At 37.8% G+C, this 14,070-nt stretch overlaps 3 protein-coding genes across 4 annotated transcripts in view; all 3 read right to left on the minus strand.

The window, feature by feature from the left end:
- Positions 1–1,052: 1,052 nt before the first annotated feature.
- Positions 1,053–3,894, minus strand: LOC120484164 (erythroblast NAD(P)(+)--arginine ADP-ribosyltransferase-like). Its single transcript, XM_089127541.1, has 4 exons — positions 3,834–3,894; positions 3,574–3,678; positions 3,348–3,435; positions 1,053–1,820 (listed from the first exon to the last, which is right to left on the minus strand). The coding sequence occupies exons 3-4, from the start codon at positions 3,396–3,398 to the stop codon at positions 1,053–1,055; spliced, it is 819 nt and encodes a 272-aa protein (XP_088983667.1). The 5' UTR covers positions 3,399–3,435; positions 3,574–3,678; positions 3,834–3,894.
- A 1,096-nt stretch (positions 3,895–4,990) lies between these two features.
- Positions 4,991–10,954, minus strand: LOC120484163 (NAD(P)(+)--arginine ADP-ribosyltransferase 1). 2 transcript variants are annotated; one of them, XM_039679187.2, is made up of 4 exons: positions 10,836–10,954; positions 6,568–6,670; positions 6,349–6,468; positions 4,991–6,276 (listed from the first exon to the last, which is right to left on the minus strand). In XM_039679187.2, the coding sequence occupies exons 3-4, from the start codon at positions 6,391–6,393 to the stop codon at positions 5,479–5,481; spliced, it is 843 nt and encodes a 280-aa protein (XP_039535121.2). In that variant the 5' UTR covers positions 6,394–6,468; positions 6,568–6,670; positions 10,836–10,954; the 3' UTR covers positions 4,991–5,478. The 2 variants fall into 2 exon arrangements, with proteins under 2 accessions (XP_039535121.2, XP_039535120.2); XM_039679186.2 differs by having other exon boundaries at positions 6,349–6,430; positions 10,836–10,952.
- A 140-nt stretch (positions 10,955–11,094) lies between these two features.
- Positions 11,095–14,070, minus strand: part of ccdc134 (coiled-coil domain containing 134) — a 9,009-nt gene continuing 6,033 nt past the window's right edge. The window contains exons 5-7 of the mRNA XM_089129238.1: positions 14,069–14,070; positions 13,915–13,986; positions 11,095–12,681 (exon numbers count right to left, since the gene is read on the minus strand). The exon at positions 14,069–14,070 is cut by the window's right edge and continues 180 nt beyond it. Of these exons, the coding sequence (XP_088985364.1) occupies positions 12,556–12,681; positions 13,915–13,986; positions 14,069–14,070 (200 nt within the window). The 3' untranslated portion in view covers positions 11,095–12,555. The remainder of the gene's footprint in view (positions 12,682–13,914; positions 13,987–14,068) is intronic.

The following is a 14,070-nucleotide window of genomic DNA, read 5'->3' on the forward strand; positions in this document are numbered from 1 at the left end:
TCATAATGTATACCCTTCAGAAATCACAGGGTTTTCACCCTATTGCATCACATATAAAATGGCTTCAGCATTTGGCAAGACATCTACACCGCAGTCAGTCAGTTCGTCTCCCAGGGATGTTTAATGCAAATACACATTAAAGTATCACATGACAACAATCCCAAAGTCAATGAACTCCACACTTTCTCGATCTTGAGTTTTGTGCTCATTGTGTTCAGGTTATCACTGTAACCCTTAATAATCACAAGTTTAAATTTTTAAATTTGATTGACACAATATAATTACAGTTATTTTACAAGTTGTGTTATCTGCATATTTTTCAAATCTCAGATTTCCAATATATTAAATCAGCTGTTTTGACTTTCTGACCAGCGCATGAATAATCGATTGAATAAAGCATGACAATCAATTTAATGTTTAATAACAACAACAAACATGCAGCATTTATCTGATTAGGAACAAACCACAGAGTACAGTTGTATTGTAACGATCAGAGAAAATGATGGACTCACTTAAAGGATTAGTTCACTTTTGAAAAAAACTTTTGCTGATAATTTACTCACCCCCATGTCATCCAAGATGTCCATGTCTTTCTTTCCTCAGTCGAAAAGAAATTAAGGTTTTTGATGAAAACATTCCAGGATTTTTCTCCATATAATGGACTTCAATGGGAACCAGGTCCAACCGAGGTCCAAACGACAGTTAATAACAGTTTCAGATGCAGCTTCAAATGTCTTTAAACGATATCAGACGATGAATAAGGGTCTTATCATGCGAAACGATCGGTTATTTCAATGCTTATTCCAAAAATGTAACTTTTCTAAGGACAAATGCTAGCCTTGCTCTATTCTGTGAGGCGCGTTTGCAACGTCACGTAATACGTAATTACGTTCAAAAGGTCACTTTTGTGTCTTTTTTCTAGAACAACCCGCCCACCATAACTGCGCAGGCCTGTTCCCAGAAGAAGCCCCACACAACCAGAACACACAACACATGAAAGAAAATGCATGCAAGTAGATATTGAACATAAACAGTCTAGACTTGCTACAGTATTAAAATGAACATAACTTTATAGATAAGTATCCACTGTTTGCTACAGCACAGTTCAGGTCACTTCTTGTTGTATAACTTTTCAAAGTGAACACAGTGTCACACCAGAGATCTCTCTGCTCTGCTCTTGTCTTCACACCAGTGACTTTAAAAGTCTCGTATGGAGGAATCAGCACTTCTTTCTGTCCACGAAACCTTGAGTATTTAGTCAGACTAGCACCTGAACAAGTGTAGATTTCAAAACAGGATATATTTCCAAACACTTCTGCTACTGAACGATTAAGAGAGGATGAAGCAAACTGGCCGAAGCGAACTTTTTTGCTCTTAACATCCTTTTGGTTATCAAATGTAACATTAGTACCACGGTAAGTGTTGAAACATTTAGTTTGTGTTTCCTTCAGTTTCTGTATCGCTTCTGTTAACCAAAAGTGAAGTGAATACCATGAATAGTTCCCGTTTTTATAGTTTTGTTTACCAGTACGAACAGCATCATTGAATTTCTGATATAGATTCAAATTAAGGAACTCAGAGTTGGTGTACACATAAATGGCAACTAAATGATTCTTTGACAAATCATCTCCTGTTGGTTTGTGATTATTTTCAGCATCTCTCCAAGCTGTTGCAAAATTAGTGTCAGTCATTTCCTTCTTCAGAAATTCTGTCTGCACTCGACGCTCCATCTCCTTTAAACACCCGTCAAATCTATCATCAACTGAATTCTCTGCCATATCCAGTGTTATTATCTGTCCTTCAACAGCAGTTCTGTGATCCTGCAGTGACAGGAATCATAATAATCATCAGTATTGTTGTGTTTCTATACTAACACAGTCTCATCCCAAAAAGTCATATAACTGACGTCTTGGGGCGTATTTTGACCATACGTCAATATCCGCCTTTTTAGGGCCCCCTTAAACGTCGGTAGATGGCGATCCTGGGCCGTCATACAACTGACGCTTTACCTTTAACGTCAGTTAGGTGACGGGTTAGGTTTAGGTCTGGGGTAGAGTTAGGATCCCATAACCTCATCTACTGACGTTTAAGGGGGCCCTAAAAAGGCGAATATTGACGTATGGTCAAAAGACGTCCCAAAACGTCAGTTATATGACGTCTTGGGATGAGACCGGGTTGTCTATACCGCTGTAATCTTTATCCACCTTCCCCCTATCATTTACACATACTAAAAATTATATCCCATCGTGTTCTTACCTGATGGTCCTTGACGTGGAGAGGCGGAATAAGACCCTCGGCGGTGTCCGTCCCCGCTCAGTCCTGGGCTCGTGTCATAAGGCTCTTTGCTTAGTATAAAAATATCTCAATTCATATAAAGATATTTGTTAGGAAAAAGAACACTCTGAGCAAGAGTTCAAAAGGTTTTCGAATCACCAAACATATGGTTTCGTTTTACTCAAAAATCTTCAGAATGTTACAAAGACAATAAATTCAAAAACAGAAAAAATTAAAAGAAAAGCGTACATAGTCTTCACCTCGAAAAAAATAGCGGCCCCGAAGAATAGGAAACATAATCTTAGTTTTATGTGACTCAAATTGGGGCTGTCTCTAAGCATTAGGGGAGGCAGTCCTAATTCAGCAATAATTCATTATAAGGTATATAGAAGCTGGAAACATTTGCACGGGCTGTTGAGCAAAAAGAAAAGAAGCTGATAATCTTCTAAGGCTCTACACACATGAGCTAGATGCTATACCTGCAGGTGTGAAAACCACATCCTACCTCTGGCCTCACAACGGCCTCCTAAGAAGCGTTACCTTATCTAGGCTAAAAGGTCACAGTTGTGACACCTGCATGCCTTATGCAATAACTGCGGCTAAAATGCAAACTAAAAATAACACTCTAGACGGCAGGGCAAAGTAGCATCTCTACAGAGATGCGACCTTCTCCTGCACGTCTAACATTTCACATCTGGGACACTTAAGTTGACTCATTAACACAAACTTCTTTACAATATGCATCAGTCGTTTATTCAGTTGTTCCATTTTCCGAATGGTTGTTATCATTTTCCTGCTCTGGTACATCAGGTCGTGTTGCAAGGCCAACGATCGACGACTTCTTCCTTTTTTCCCTCTTCTTTGCTTTGTGCAGGACTTTGGCGTGTTTCTTCTGGAGCTGGGCAACTAAAAGATCGTCCATAAACATTTCATATTTATCAGTCCTTTGTGTTATATATAAATTCTCAAGGGACGGCAATTTAGGACATTTGTTGGAGAATTTCACATCTTCAATTACAGGTTCTACTTCAGTATTCATGTCTGTAATATTCATAACTCAAACACAAGTTCACCTGTCCAACAGCAGCTGAAATGAGGAGAAGAGCTTCAATGATCAGCAGCATCTTGATCCAGTCCAATCCCTCAGATGATCCAGTAGATCTGGGGAGGATATTGAGAAGTGCCAAATCAAGTTGATTCTCGTATGTATAACTTGTTAAAAAAAAAAAAAATTTGATGAGTTAAAGTAATGTACACATAAGTTGGCATAATTTATTAATCACAGAATGTTTTACTCACCCCAACCTTTCTTGTTATTTCTCAAGAGTCTGAGGCCAATACACAAAGAAATCTGAAACCAGGTAAAACGCTCAGAATTGTAGCGGTATGACAATATTGTTCTCACTGAGAAAGCAAAAATGAAAAGAAACGTAACGAAATGCCCACAAATGACCCCATTTCTCAAAGTACTTTGACGTTCATCCAACAAATATTGAAAATTGAACTTCGATTGCTCTTTATTTAGCAGTACATGACTTGTGTAACAGACGGTCTCTTACCAGAAGCTGCTGGAGCCGTCGCCAACACTGGATCTGACCGATCACAAGTCTCTTAAAACACTGAAACAGACGCAGTGGTTTCATATTTAGCAATGGCAAAGGTTTTAAATGGTAACGCCATCATATCTGCATAAAACATGCAAACCATTTTTTTTTGTCGTCCTCCTTCCCTTTGCAGTTACACTGTGTTTTCCTGTGGAAAATTCCTGTTCTTCTGCTTATACAATTTTTTGTCCAGTGCAAAAGGTCCTAATTGAGAGCAAGAATGATCACGAGAATCAGCAAGAGTTGTTCAATAAACTATATTAACAGTTCGGCGCTACTGCAACACGCAGCATTCATCAAGCGTGCAAACTAGCGCAAATCAAAGTGAAAATAAGTCGCAGGCGCTTAACACACTATTATCTTCATTATTTATTGATGGTCAGCTCTCTTTCAAGTTTCACATTAATAAATTGGTACAGAAGCTCACATTAAAATAGGATTTTATTTTAGAAACAAAGCCTGTTTTCTTGGAAGACTAGGAGGAGATTAGTTTCTGCAAAATGTCTCACGGTGACCTGCTCTACAGAAATATGTCTGTTAAATGTTTGTCTTTGTTGGATACTGTTATTCATAGTGCACTAAGATTTGTGACTGGATGTAAAGCATCAACACATCACTGTACTTTGTACAAAATGACAAAACTGGCCTTCATTATCAGTGAGGAGGCATATTCATTGGCTTACGTTTATTTACAAGTCTATGTTGGATATACAGCAAAATCCGCAGTGTTAAAGTAACACAGAGAAGTGTGAATTATATGAACTCTGAGCAGAGTGTTAAATGAACACTGAAGCAGTGTTAAAGTTAATGAGATAATTAAGTGAATAATTGAGTGATGATTGAGCATTAATGTTAACAAGCAGAATCACTGAAGGAGAAAAACGAAATTTTTAAAGTCACCATTATCGTGATCAGTGTTTGCTGTAGTTGGGCTCTTGGTCCTCAATTCATTGACTTTAGATTTTGTTTGACTGCTGTATGTGACTTAAAACAGCCAGATGAACAAATAGAAAAGGGGATCTGATGGTGTTGGTTGTGTTTTAACAATATCACATTTATGTCACCAGGTTTGAACAGCCTTTAGATAAAAAGAAAACCACTCTGAGACTTGAGATGTTCTCGAATCACCACATTCAATGGTTTTGTTTTAATAACAAAGTACAGAAAAAAATCAACATTAAAAAATACGATAAACACAAATGTATACCCTCAGAAATCCCAGGGTTTTTCACCTAAGCAGAAAGCTATTGCATCAAATAAAATCATCATTAGGCAAGACATCTACACAACAGTCAGTCAGTTTGGGCCGAATCTTACAAAACTTACTAACTTAGGAATCTTACTAACCCTTACAAAATACACGTTTATTGCACATATTATAAACACGTTTTGAATTTGGTTGATACAATATAATTACAATTATTTTAGAAGTTGTATTATTTGCATATTTCGCAAATACTCAAATCTCAGATTTCCGATCTATTAAATCAGATGTTTTGATTTTCCCCACAGCTGACCAGCGCATGAATATTAGATTGAATAAAGCATGAGAATCAATTTAATGGTTAATAACAACAAGAAACATGGAGTATTTATCCGATTAGTAGCTAACCACAGAGCAAAAAACTATTAAAATTAATAAAGCGTTTAAAAAAGCAACTTGGTTTCCACTGCTTGCTGCACAGTTCAGGTCACTTCTAGTTGAATAGCTTTTCAAAGTAAACACAGTGTCACACCAGCGATATTTCTGCTCTGCTCCTGTCTTCACATCACGGACTGTAAAAGTCTCGTATGGAGGAATCAGCACTTCTTTCTCATTAGGAAACCTCGAGTATTTAGTCAGATCAGCACCTGAACAAGTGTAGATTTCAAAACAGGATTTATTTCCAAACTTTTGTGCTTCTGAACGATCAAGAGAGGATGAAGCAAACTGGCCGAAACGAACTTCTTTGCCCTTAACATTCTTATCAAACTCCTTGTCAGTACAACGGTACGTATTGTAGCAATTATTTTGTGTTTTCTTCAGAATCTGTATCGCTTCTGTTAACCAAAAGTGAAGTGAATACCATGAATATGTCCCGTCTTTATATTTTTGTTTACCAGTACGAACATCATTATTGAATTTCTGATAGAGAGTAAAATCTGAGTTAGTGTACGTATAAATGGCAACTGAATGATTCTTCGACAAATGATCTCCTGGTGGTTTGTGATTATTTTCAGCATTTCTCCAAACTGTTGCAAAATTAGTGTCAGTCATTTCCTTCTTCAGAAATTCTGTCTGCACTCGACGCTCCATCTTCTTTGCACACCAGTTATACCAAAGGTAAAATTGGTCATCAACTGAATTCTCTGCCATATCCAGTGGGAGAATCTGTCCATCAGCAGCATGTCTCTGATCCTGCAGTGACAGGAATCATAATGATCTTCAGTATTCATGTCTGTAATATTCATAACTCAAACACAAGCTCACCTGAACGGCTGAAATGAGGAGAAGAGCTTCAATGATCAGCAGCATCTTGATCCAGTCCAATCCCTCAGATGATCCAGTAGATCTGGGAAGATATTGAGAAGTCGATTCTCGTGTATATAACTTGTAGAAAAAAGTTGAAATTTCTTACAATTTTTGATGAGTTAAAGTAATGTAGATACATAAATTGCCACAATTTATTGATCATAATGTTTTAGTCACCTCAACCTGTCTTGTTATTTCTCTGGAGCTGGAGAGCAGGTCATACACAACTCTTCTGGGGAGGTTGGCTTTTATAAATGTGTAATGATGAAGACTCGGAAAGCTAATGCGGATCCATGTGTGGAGTGTTTAGTGAACCAGCGGGCAGAAAACAGCACAGAAACACAAGCAGAATCAGACCAATCCAAAACACAACTCAAACGGGCAAACCACAAGAGAGTCCAAGACCATTACGCCCGTTTCACACATACTCCGTTTGCAGTGCGTATGCGGTCCGTATTTTTTTCCGTACCCATGTTAACAGGTTAGAGCTTTTACACTGCACACGGATGCAGTCCGTCAATCCGTTCCAGTTGTGGTGCGTATAGACCATTTCACAAGATGTAAACAACACTGGTCCAGAAGCACTTGCTGTTTCAGTTTTTTAACACTACATAAAAGCTGGGATAAAATACAACCAACAGAACATTTAAAACTGAATCAAAAAGTTAAACAAACACCTTTAAGATGTTTTCTTTACATGTGAAATAAAGAAAACAGTTACAAACTGAAACAGGAAGTGCTTCTGGACCAGTGTTGTTTACATCTTTTGAAATGGTCTATACAGCAGTGCAGAGATCGTTTCCGTACCGAGTCTATTTCTGCTGTACTGCAAACGCAGAATTAAAGTGACAGCGCACGGTTCGTGGTCAAAATGAACTCAGATTGACCTCGAAATGTAGGCTAGTAGTTTCACCATAAATGCATTTAATTCAATAAAATGTAGTAACCTCTCCATAGATGTATTTAATTGTTTCATATTTTTACTTTAAGACATTACTTCTTAATAAGGGATGAATTGTATGCATTCGTTGTTTAAATTGTGTTTAAACGATATGCGTCCATTCAAGTTTGTAAAGAGAATCGCAAAGCTGGCAAAACTTTTATTTTAATAAAAGTTGCTGCATATGGAGAACATATTTTGATTACCAAAAACCAGGACACATGGCCCAGAAAACAAATGATACTCGAAGTTTACTCAAAGATGCCTTATTAATTTCAATAAGATTAAAATAGGCTATGCCTCCTCTGTGGATAGAAAATTGTTATATTAAGACACAAATTCAGATAGCCTAGGCTTAGAGGATACTCAACATGTTTTATTATGACCAGTTTAAAAAATAATGAATGAAATAATGAATAAAAAATAATGTCTCTTCTGTATTAGAAAAATAAATATATAAATATTAATTAACTAAAAGAAATACCTTCAAATTGAACAAAAATACCTCTCACAAACGTACAAAAACAAGCTAGTTTTCTTCCTCTTTATCCTGTTTTTCTTCCTCATCCTCCTTGTTTGCTCATCTCCTATATTTTGCTGTAAAGCTGATCTTTCCCAGTGTTTATTTATTTATTTATTTTTTTGAAAACCAGGACATCACTTTATAAAAAAACGGCAGGACAGGACGTGAAAACAGGACTGGGATAACAGGACTGTTGGTCACTCGTCACGCTATTGCTGCATAACTTCTGATTTTGAAATAAAAATAGCGAGTGTTTGTGGTGCAGCTCACGCACTGCAAACGCAGCATATGCGAAAGCACTTTAGCGCGTGCGGCTCCTGTACCGGATACGCACTGCAACACTCACCGCATACGCACTGCAAACGGAGTATGTGTGAAACGGGCGTTACACAAAGAAATCTGAAACTAGGTAGTGGTATGACAATATGAAAAGTAATATATGCATTTTCTGGGACAATGTGTGTGTTTGTGTGTGTGTGTGTGTTGTTTGATAATAAATTACCCTTCATTACATTCAATTGTTTTCACTAAGAAAGTAAAAATGAAAAGAAACAGCCTCCTAAGCCCTGGTTGTCCACATACGTGGACATCACATTATTGGTTGTGTGTCCAGGGGTCAGAAAGTAAAAGTCCTGCCATATTTTTATTCCACCCACAGCAAAAACTCCAGTGTTAAATGAAATTTACTGGGAGGTTATTTGGATACAGACTCTTGTGTCAAAGTTAATGAGGTAATTTAGTGAATAATTTAGTGATGATTGAGCATTATTGAAGATACCTGACGATAACAAGCAGAATCACTGAAGGAGAACGTCATATTTCTTAAGTCACCATTATGGAGATCAGTGTCTGCTTTAGTTGGACTCTTGACTCTTAAATCATTAACTTTAGATGTTGTTTGGCTGCTGTTCATGAGTTATAAAAGCCAGATGATAAACAAGGAAAGCTGATGCGCTGGGGTTGGTTATGTTTTGACATAATCATCATTTGTCACGAAACTCATTTGTAGAGTTTAAACTTTTGATTACACCGTATAACTTTTTCAGAAATGTAAATTTTATACAAAAAATTTCTTAGAAGCTGTTCTATTCTAAATACTTTATGGGCACACACAGACATCAAGAATCAGCCTGTGATTCTCAACAATGGTGACAATTATATAGCATTCTGGGTGCCACCAATCAAAACTCATTCATGGCTCCCATCATGCATTGCGGTTTGAATAAATTATGATCTGAATTGTCTTAGTAATTTCCTTTCCCTAATTGAATATTCTGTTTGTCACCATTGTTGAGATTCATACTGAATCTTGATGTCTGTGTGTGCCTAAAAGAAAGATTTTTAGTTATCAGAACAACATTTAAGATATCATTTGGTTTATTTTGAAAAATCTGGGTATAATAGTCTGGGTCTAAAACACCTGATTAAGTAAAGCAGAATTTTTTTTATTGCATTTTAACAGTTTTTTATTATTATTATTTTGAAAGTCCGTTGCTCACTGGCTCTGCATACACATAGGCCTACAGTCAAACCATGGTTCACAGGAGGGATGGGATGTTGACCACTTCACCTTACTCTATACCTCAACACTATAGACTACGCGTTGGTTTTCATTTAAACTTCTGCGTAGTTGACGCGCAATTACACATGCGGTTCTACCAATCACAGCGCTTGCAGTAGGCTACGCGTAGAATTGACGCATTGTTACATTTTTGGAGAGATGCTCGTCAGGCAGAAGTATAAATTTGGCTTTAACTCTGTTTGATCTTAGGCTATGTTTACACGGAAACGATTCTGAAGAGAAAACGCAAAAGTGGCGTTGCGTTATCACTTTTTATTCTGCGTTTAGACGAGCGTTTTGGGTGGGAAATCCGCGTGCATACAGTGACACAAAAGTGTGTGAAATTCAATGTAGTATGCACTCCAGGCGGCTAGGTGGCAACGTGAAGCACTGCCACACAACAACACCAAGTCCGCGCGCCTGCGTACAACCTTCACTGTCAAGCAGACTTTTGCGTTTTTACCGTTTACGCGGGAACGCGGCGGTGGAGCGTTTTTAAGATTTCCACTCTGGAGGGTGGTTTCACTTTTTTGTGTTTTTAAGCCTCAAAAACGCCGTCGCCGTGTAAACGAAAAGCACATCCGATAAAATATTTTTACGTATTCACCCGCGAGCATTCTCGTGTAAACAGAAGTAACGTTGGTCGACTTATATCTATAGTATTGGTCATGACCTCTGAGTGCATAGACTGTTTCTGCTGCGCCCTAATAAAAGATACCTGTTGAGAAAAAAAAGAAAAAAACAAAGAAAACTGGACTTATTTTAACAAGCTATATAAAAGATAATGCCCTGAGAGTGGCAAATAGCCTTGTTTTAGTATTTGATTTGTTTACATTAATGTTTAAGTAAATTTTTACACTATTTTATTGCTGTGTAAAGGGAATACTGCTGGTATAAAGCACCTTATTTGTTTAAGTTTTTGCAAACCACATGTGTATAGCAGTACATTTAAATCAAAATACACTACTTTAGAATTCATTCAACAATTTTGCATGTAACAATGCGATTAAAATTTTGAATCGTTGCCCAGCACTAATTACATTATGTGCAGTTTTTACATTTTGAGTTGCTATTGGTTTCTGTTGGTTTTTGGCCTTGCTATCAGTTTTGATTTTCAAAACTATTTTTTTTGTACACTACAAATACCACAGAAACGGCTTGATCTCACTCGTTCTCCCTCTTCCTCACAAACACACACTTAAACAGAACTATAATGTGAATCTCTTCCACTAAAGTTACAGTTCATGTTTCAGCAGAGGCATTTCCCAAACTTTTATTTAGAGCAAGCAGTAGCTATATTGCAAACCAAAATCAACAGTTAGTCAAAATACCCCCCCCCCCCCCCACACACACACACACACACACACACTCACACACTAAACTATCGCTATGTACACACAGTGTAACAGACGGTCTCTTACCAGAAGCTGCTGGATCTGACCGATCACAAGTCTATGAAAACACTTCACAGATGCAATGATTTATTATAAACCACGTGTTGTTCAGCTTGAGTTTTAATTTCATTCTCCTCCTCCTCCCCTTTGCAGTTGCATCAACTTCCTGTGGAAGATTCCTGCACGTCCTTATTTTTTAGCAGGGTGTGCAAGGTCCTAGACTGGTAGTTAAGAGCAAGAATGATCACGAGACATTCAGCACAAATGATCACGAGAATCAGCAAGAGTTGTTCAATAAACTTTATTAATTCTCTCAGTAATAATCTCCCACAGATGCTGAACAGACTTATTCAACTAACAGTCACATGACCGGATCGATGAAGCCTGTATGAAAGCGTCTCGATCGACAAACTGAAGTGAATCAGCTCTGAACCGCATTTACACTGACATCAGTTTGATTCAGATTCATGGTTAACGAGTTTCTCTGGCAGTGCAGCTCTGATCTGAGTTTCACACCGTCCACACACACAATGGGCTAAATATACAAATCTTTCATCGATAATAGTTGCTAAAGAACGCAGAAAGACATTAAATCACCTACAATTCTCTTCTTAGACTATAAGGTCTCCCTAAATAAAGCATTTATATTGAATCTAAACAAAAGGATTTCATATGTGTGGAAACTTCAACAATTTTATGAAAAATATCGAAAATAATCTGCCACTGCAGTGTCCAAAATACCTTCATCTGAAACATAAACCCACTTAGACTCCGCCCACTCAACAGACTCCGCCCACTCAACAGACTCCACCCCTTCTATCTACCCTTACAAAGATTCCACCCACTTAGACCACTCCCACTCACTATTAACTCTCCCACTGATGACTCCACCCACTATACATGAGCACACCCACTCCATCTACCCTTGCAAAGAAGACTCCGCCTACTCAGACCACTCCCACTCACTATTAACTCTCCCACTGATGACTCCACCCACTATACATGAGCACACCCACTCCATCTACCCTTGCAAAGAAGACTCTGCCTACTCAGACCACTCCCACTCACTATTAACTCTCCCACTGATGACTCCACCCACTATACATGAGCACACCCACTCCATCTACCCTTGCAAAGAAGACTCCGCCTACTCAGACCACTCCCACTCACTATTAACTCTCCCACTGATGACTCCACCCACTATACATGAGCACACCCACTCCATCTACCCTTGCAAAGAAGACTCTGCCTACTCAGACCACTCCCACTCACTATTAACTCTCCCACTGATGACTCCACCCACTATACATGAGCACACCCACTCCATCTACCCTTGCAAAGAAGACTCCGCCTACTCAGACCACTCCCACTCACTATTAACTCTCCCACTAATGACTCCACCCACTATACATGGCCACACCCACTCCATCTACCATTGCAAAGAAGACTCCACCTACTTAGACCACTCCCACTCACTATTAACTCTCCCACTGAAGACTCCGCCCACTTTTACCTACCACATTAATCTGACCCCTCCCCCTGTCATGGCCCCTCCCCCTCAAACAGGTATAGAGCTACAGCACTAAACACACACACACACACACACAGCAGAGGATGTAGCGCAGAGCCTCCTCAATCAAGCAGAAGTGATTGAAGTGTTCAGAGACTCGTAGTGAAACCTGTAAACCTGTCGCGGCCCGTGAGAGATCAGCACAGGCTCCCTGATTAGTGTGAGCTCCTCCCGCCTCTATAACTCGCTGCGGGAGCGAGAGATGCGCGGGCCTTTGCGGATCTCTTTCCTCTTCTCCTCCTTCCTCCTCCTCTTCTCTTCCTCACGCAGAATCTTCTGGAAGGCTTCGGCCGTGTGCAGCACCTGAAACACACACACACAGACTCGCTTCAGCACAACACACTCGTACTCGAACACTGTAGATCAATCAAGTAGAAAACAAAACAGTCATAATAAATCTAATGACTAATTATTATTAAGCTTTATTGATTGAAAATTGAACAGGAGAATACATAGAAGTCTTAATAAACACAATCTGAGTTTATATTACTGACTGATGAAGCTCTGCTGACACCTACAGGCTCCATCTACACACTACAGCCCATCTTTGTCCCATAATTAATTTAATATTTTAATATTAATGAATGAAGTGCATTCAAACTAATTTTAGATTGATTAGTTAGATTTTGCCATCAATTTAATTTAAACTTTAATAAGTTCAGACTGTTTCTATATTTGAGTAAAATTTAACAGAATTTTTTTAATGGTTGTTTTTTTATGTTAGATATTTTTATCAATTTAATTTAAAATGTAGACTTTTATTTTTACATGAACGCTATTTTTTTTTTACAATGTTTGAGTAAACGGAGAATTACAATTGAAAAAAAATATATTTATTTAAAAATGTATATAAATATATATATACACACATAAAAAGTGTTCCAGATGGTCAGATCTTAATTATTTTAAATTTAGTACATTCAGACTACAGGTTTTTAAATATTTAGTTAAAATGAGTTTACACGAGTAAAATTAGTGGGTTTTTCGAATATTTTTTTAAATTAAAATAAAAATTAACCATAAATGACCTGTGAAATAAATTGTAACATTTTTAATGATTTAAAATGTTTTAGTTTATTATAATTTAAAACGAGTAAGTTCAGACTATGTTTTCAAATATTTGAGTAAATTATAATTTTACATTAAAATTTAAAGTAAAAAACAACATTAGGTGCGTTTCCATTGCAGTTTTGCGAAAAAAATCCTTTTTCGAATTGCCTGAAAAACCTCCTCATGCGAGTATAAAAACTTTTTGCGATAAACGGGAGTTTTTGCGAAACTGACGTATTCCCATTGAGCACATTTTCATTTCGCAATTTCAATTTTCGCAAATTGAAGGGTAATTGAAACGCAGCTACAATTACATTTAATGTACATTTTAATTAATATGGTGACTGAAAAAAACACTATTTAATTATAAAAATGCATTGAACATAAGAAACATGACAATCACATCACCTTAACACATTAAAATTTGATTATTATAATATATCATATCCATTTGTGTGTGTGAGTGTGTGTGTGTGTGTGACTCACGTCGTCTCGTTCAGTGCGATACGGGTTGAGGAAGTCAGCAGATTTCTCGGTGATGCCCAGTTCCTGTGACATCTGAAACACACACAAGTAAAGCTGATGAACCCCTCAGCAGTGTGAGTGAGTGCTGCTATTTCCCATGATGCCGAGCGCTGACCA

Source organism: Pimephales promelas, chromosome 3, assembly GCF_988280905.1.
Source record: "Pimephales promelas chromosome 3, fPimPro1.hap1.1, whole genome shotgun sequence".
Lineage (NCBI taxonomy): Eukaryota > Metazoa > Chordata > Actinopteri > Cypriniformes > Leuciscidae > Pimephales > Pimephales promelas.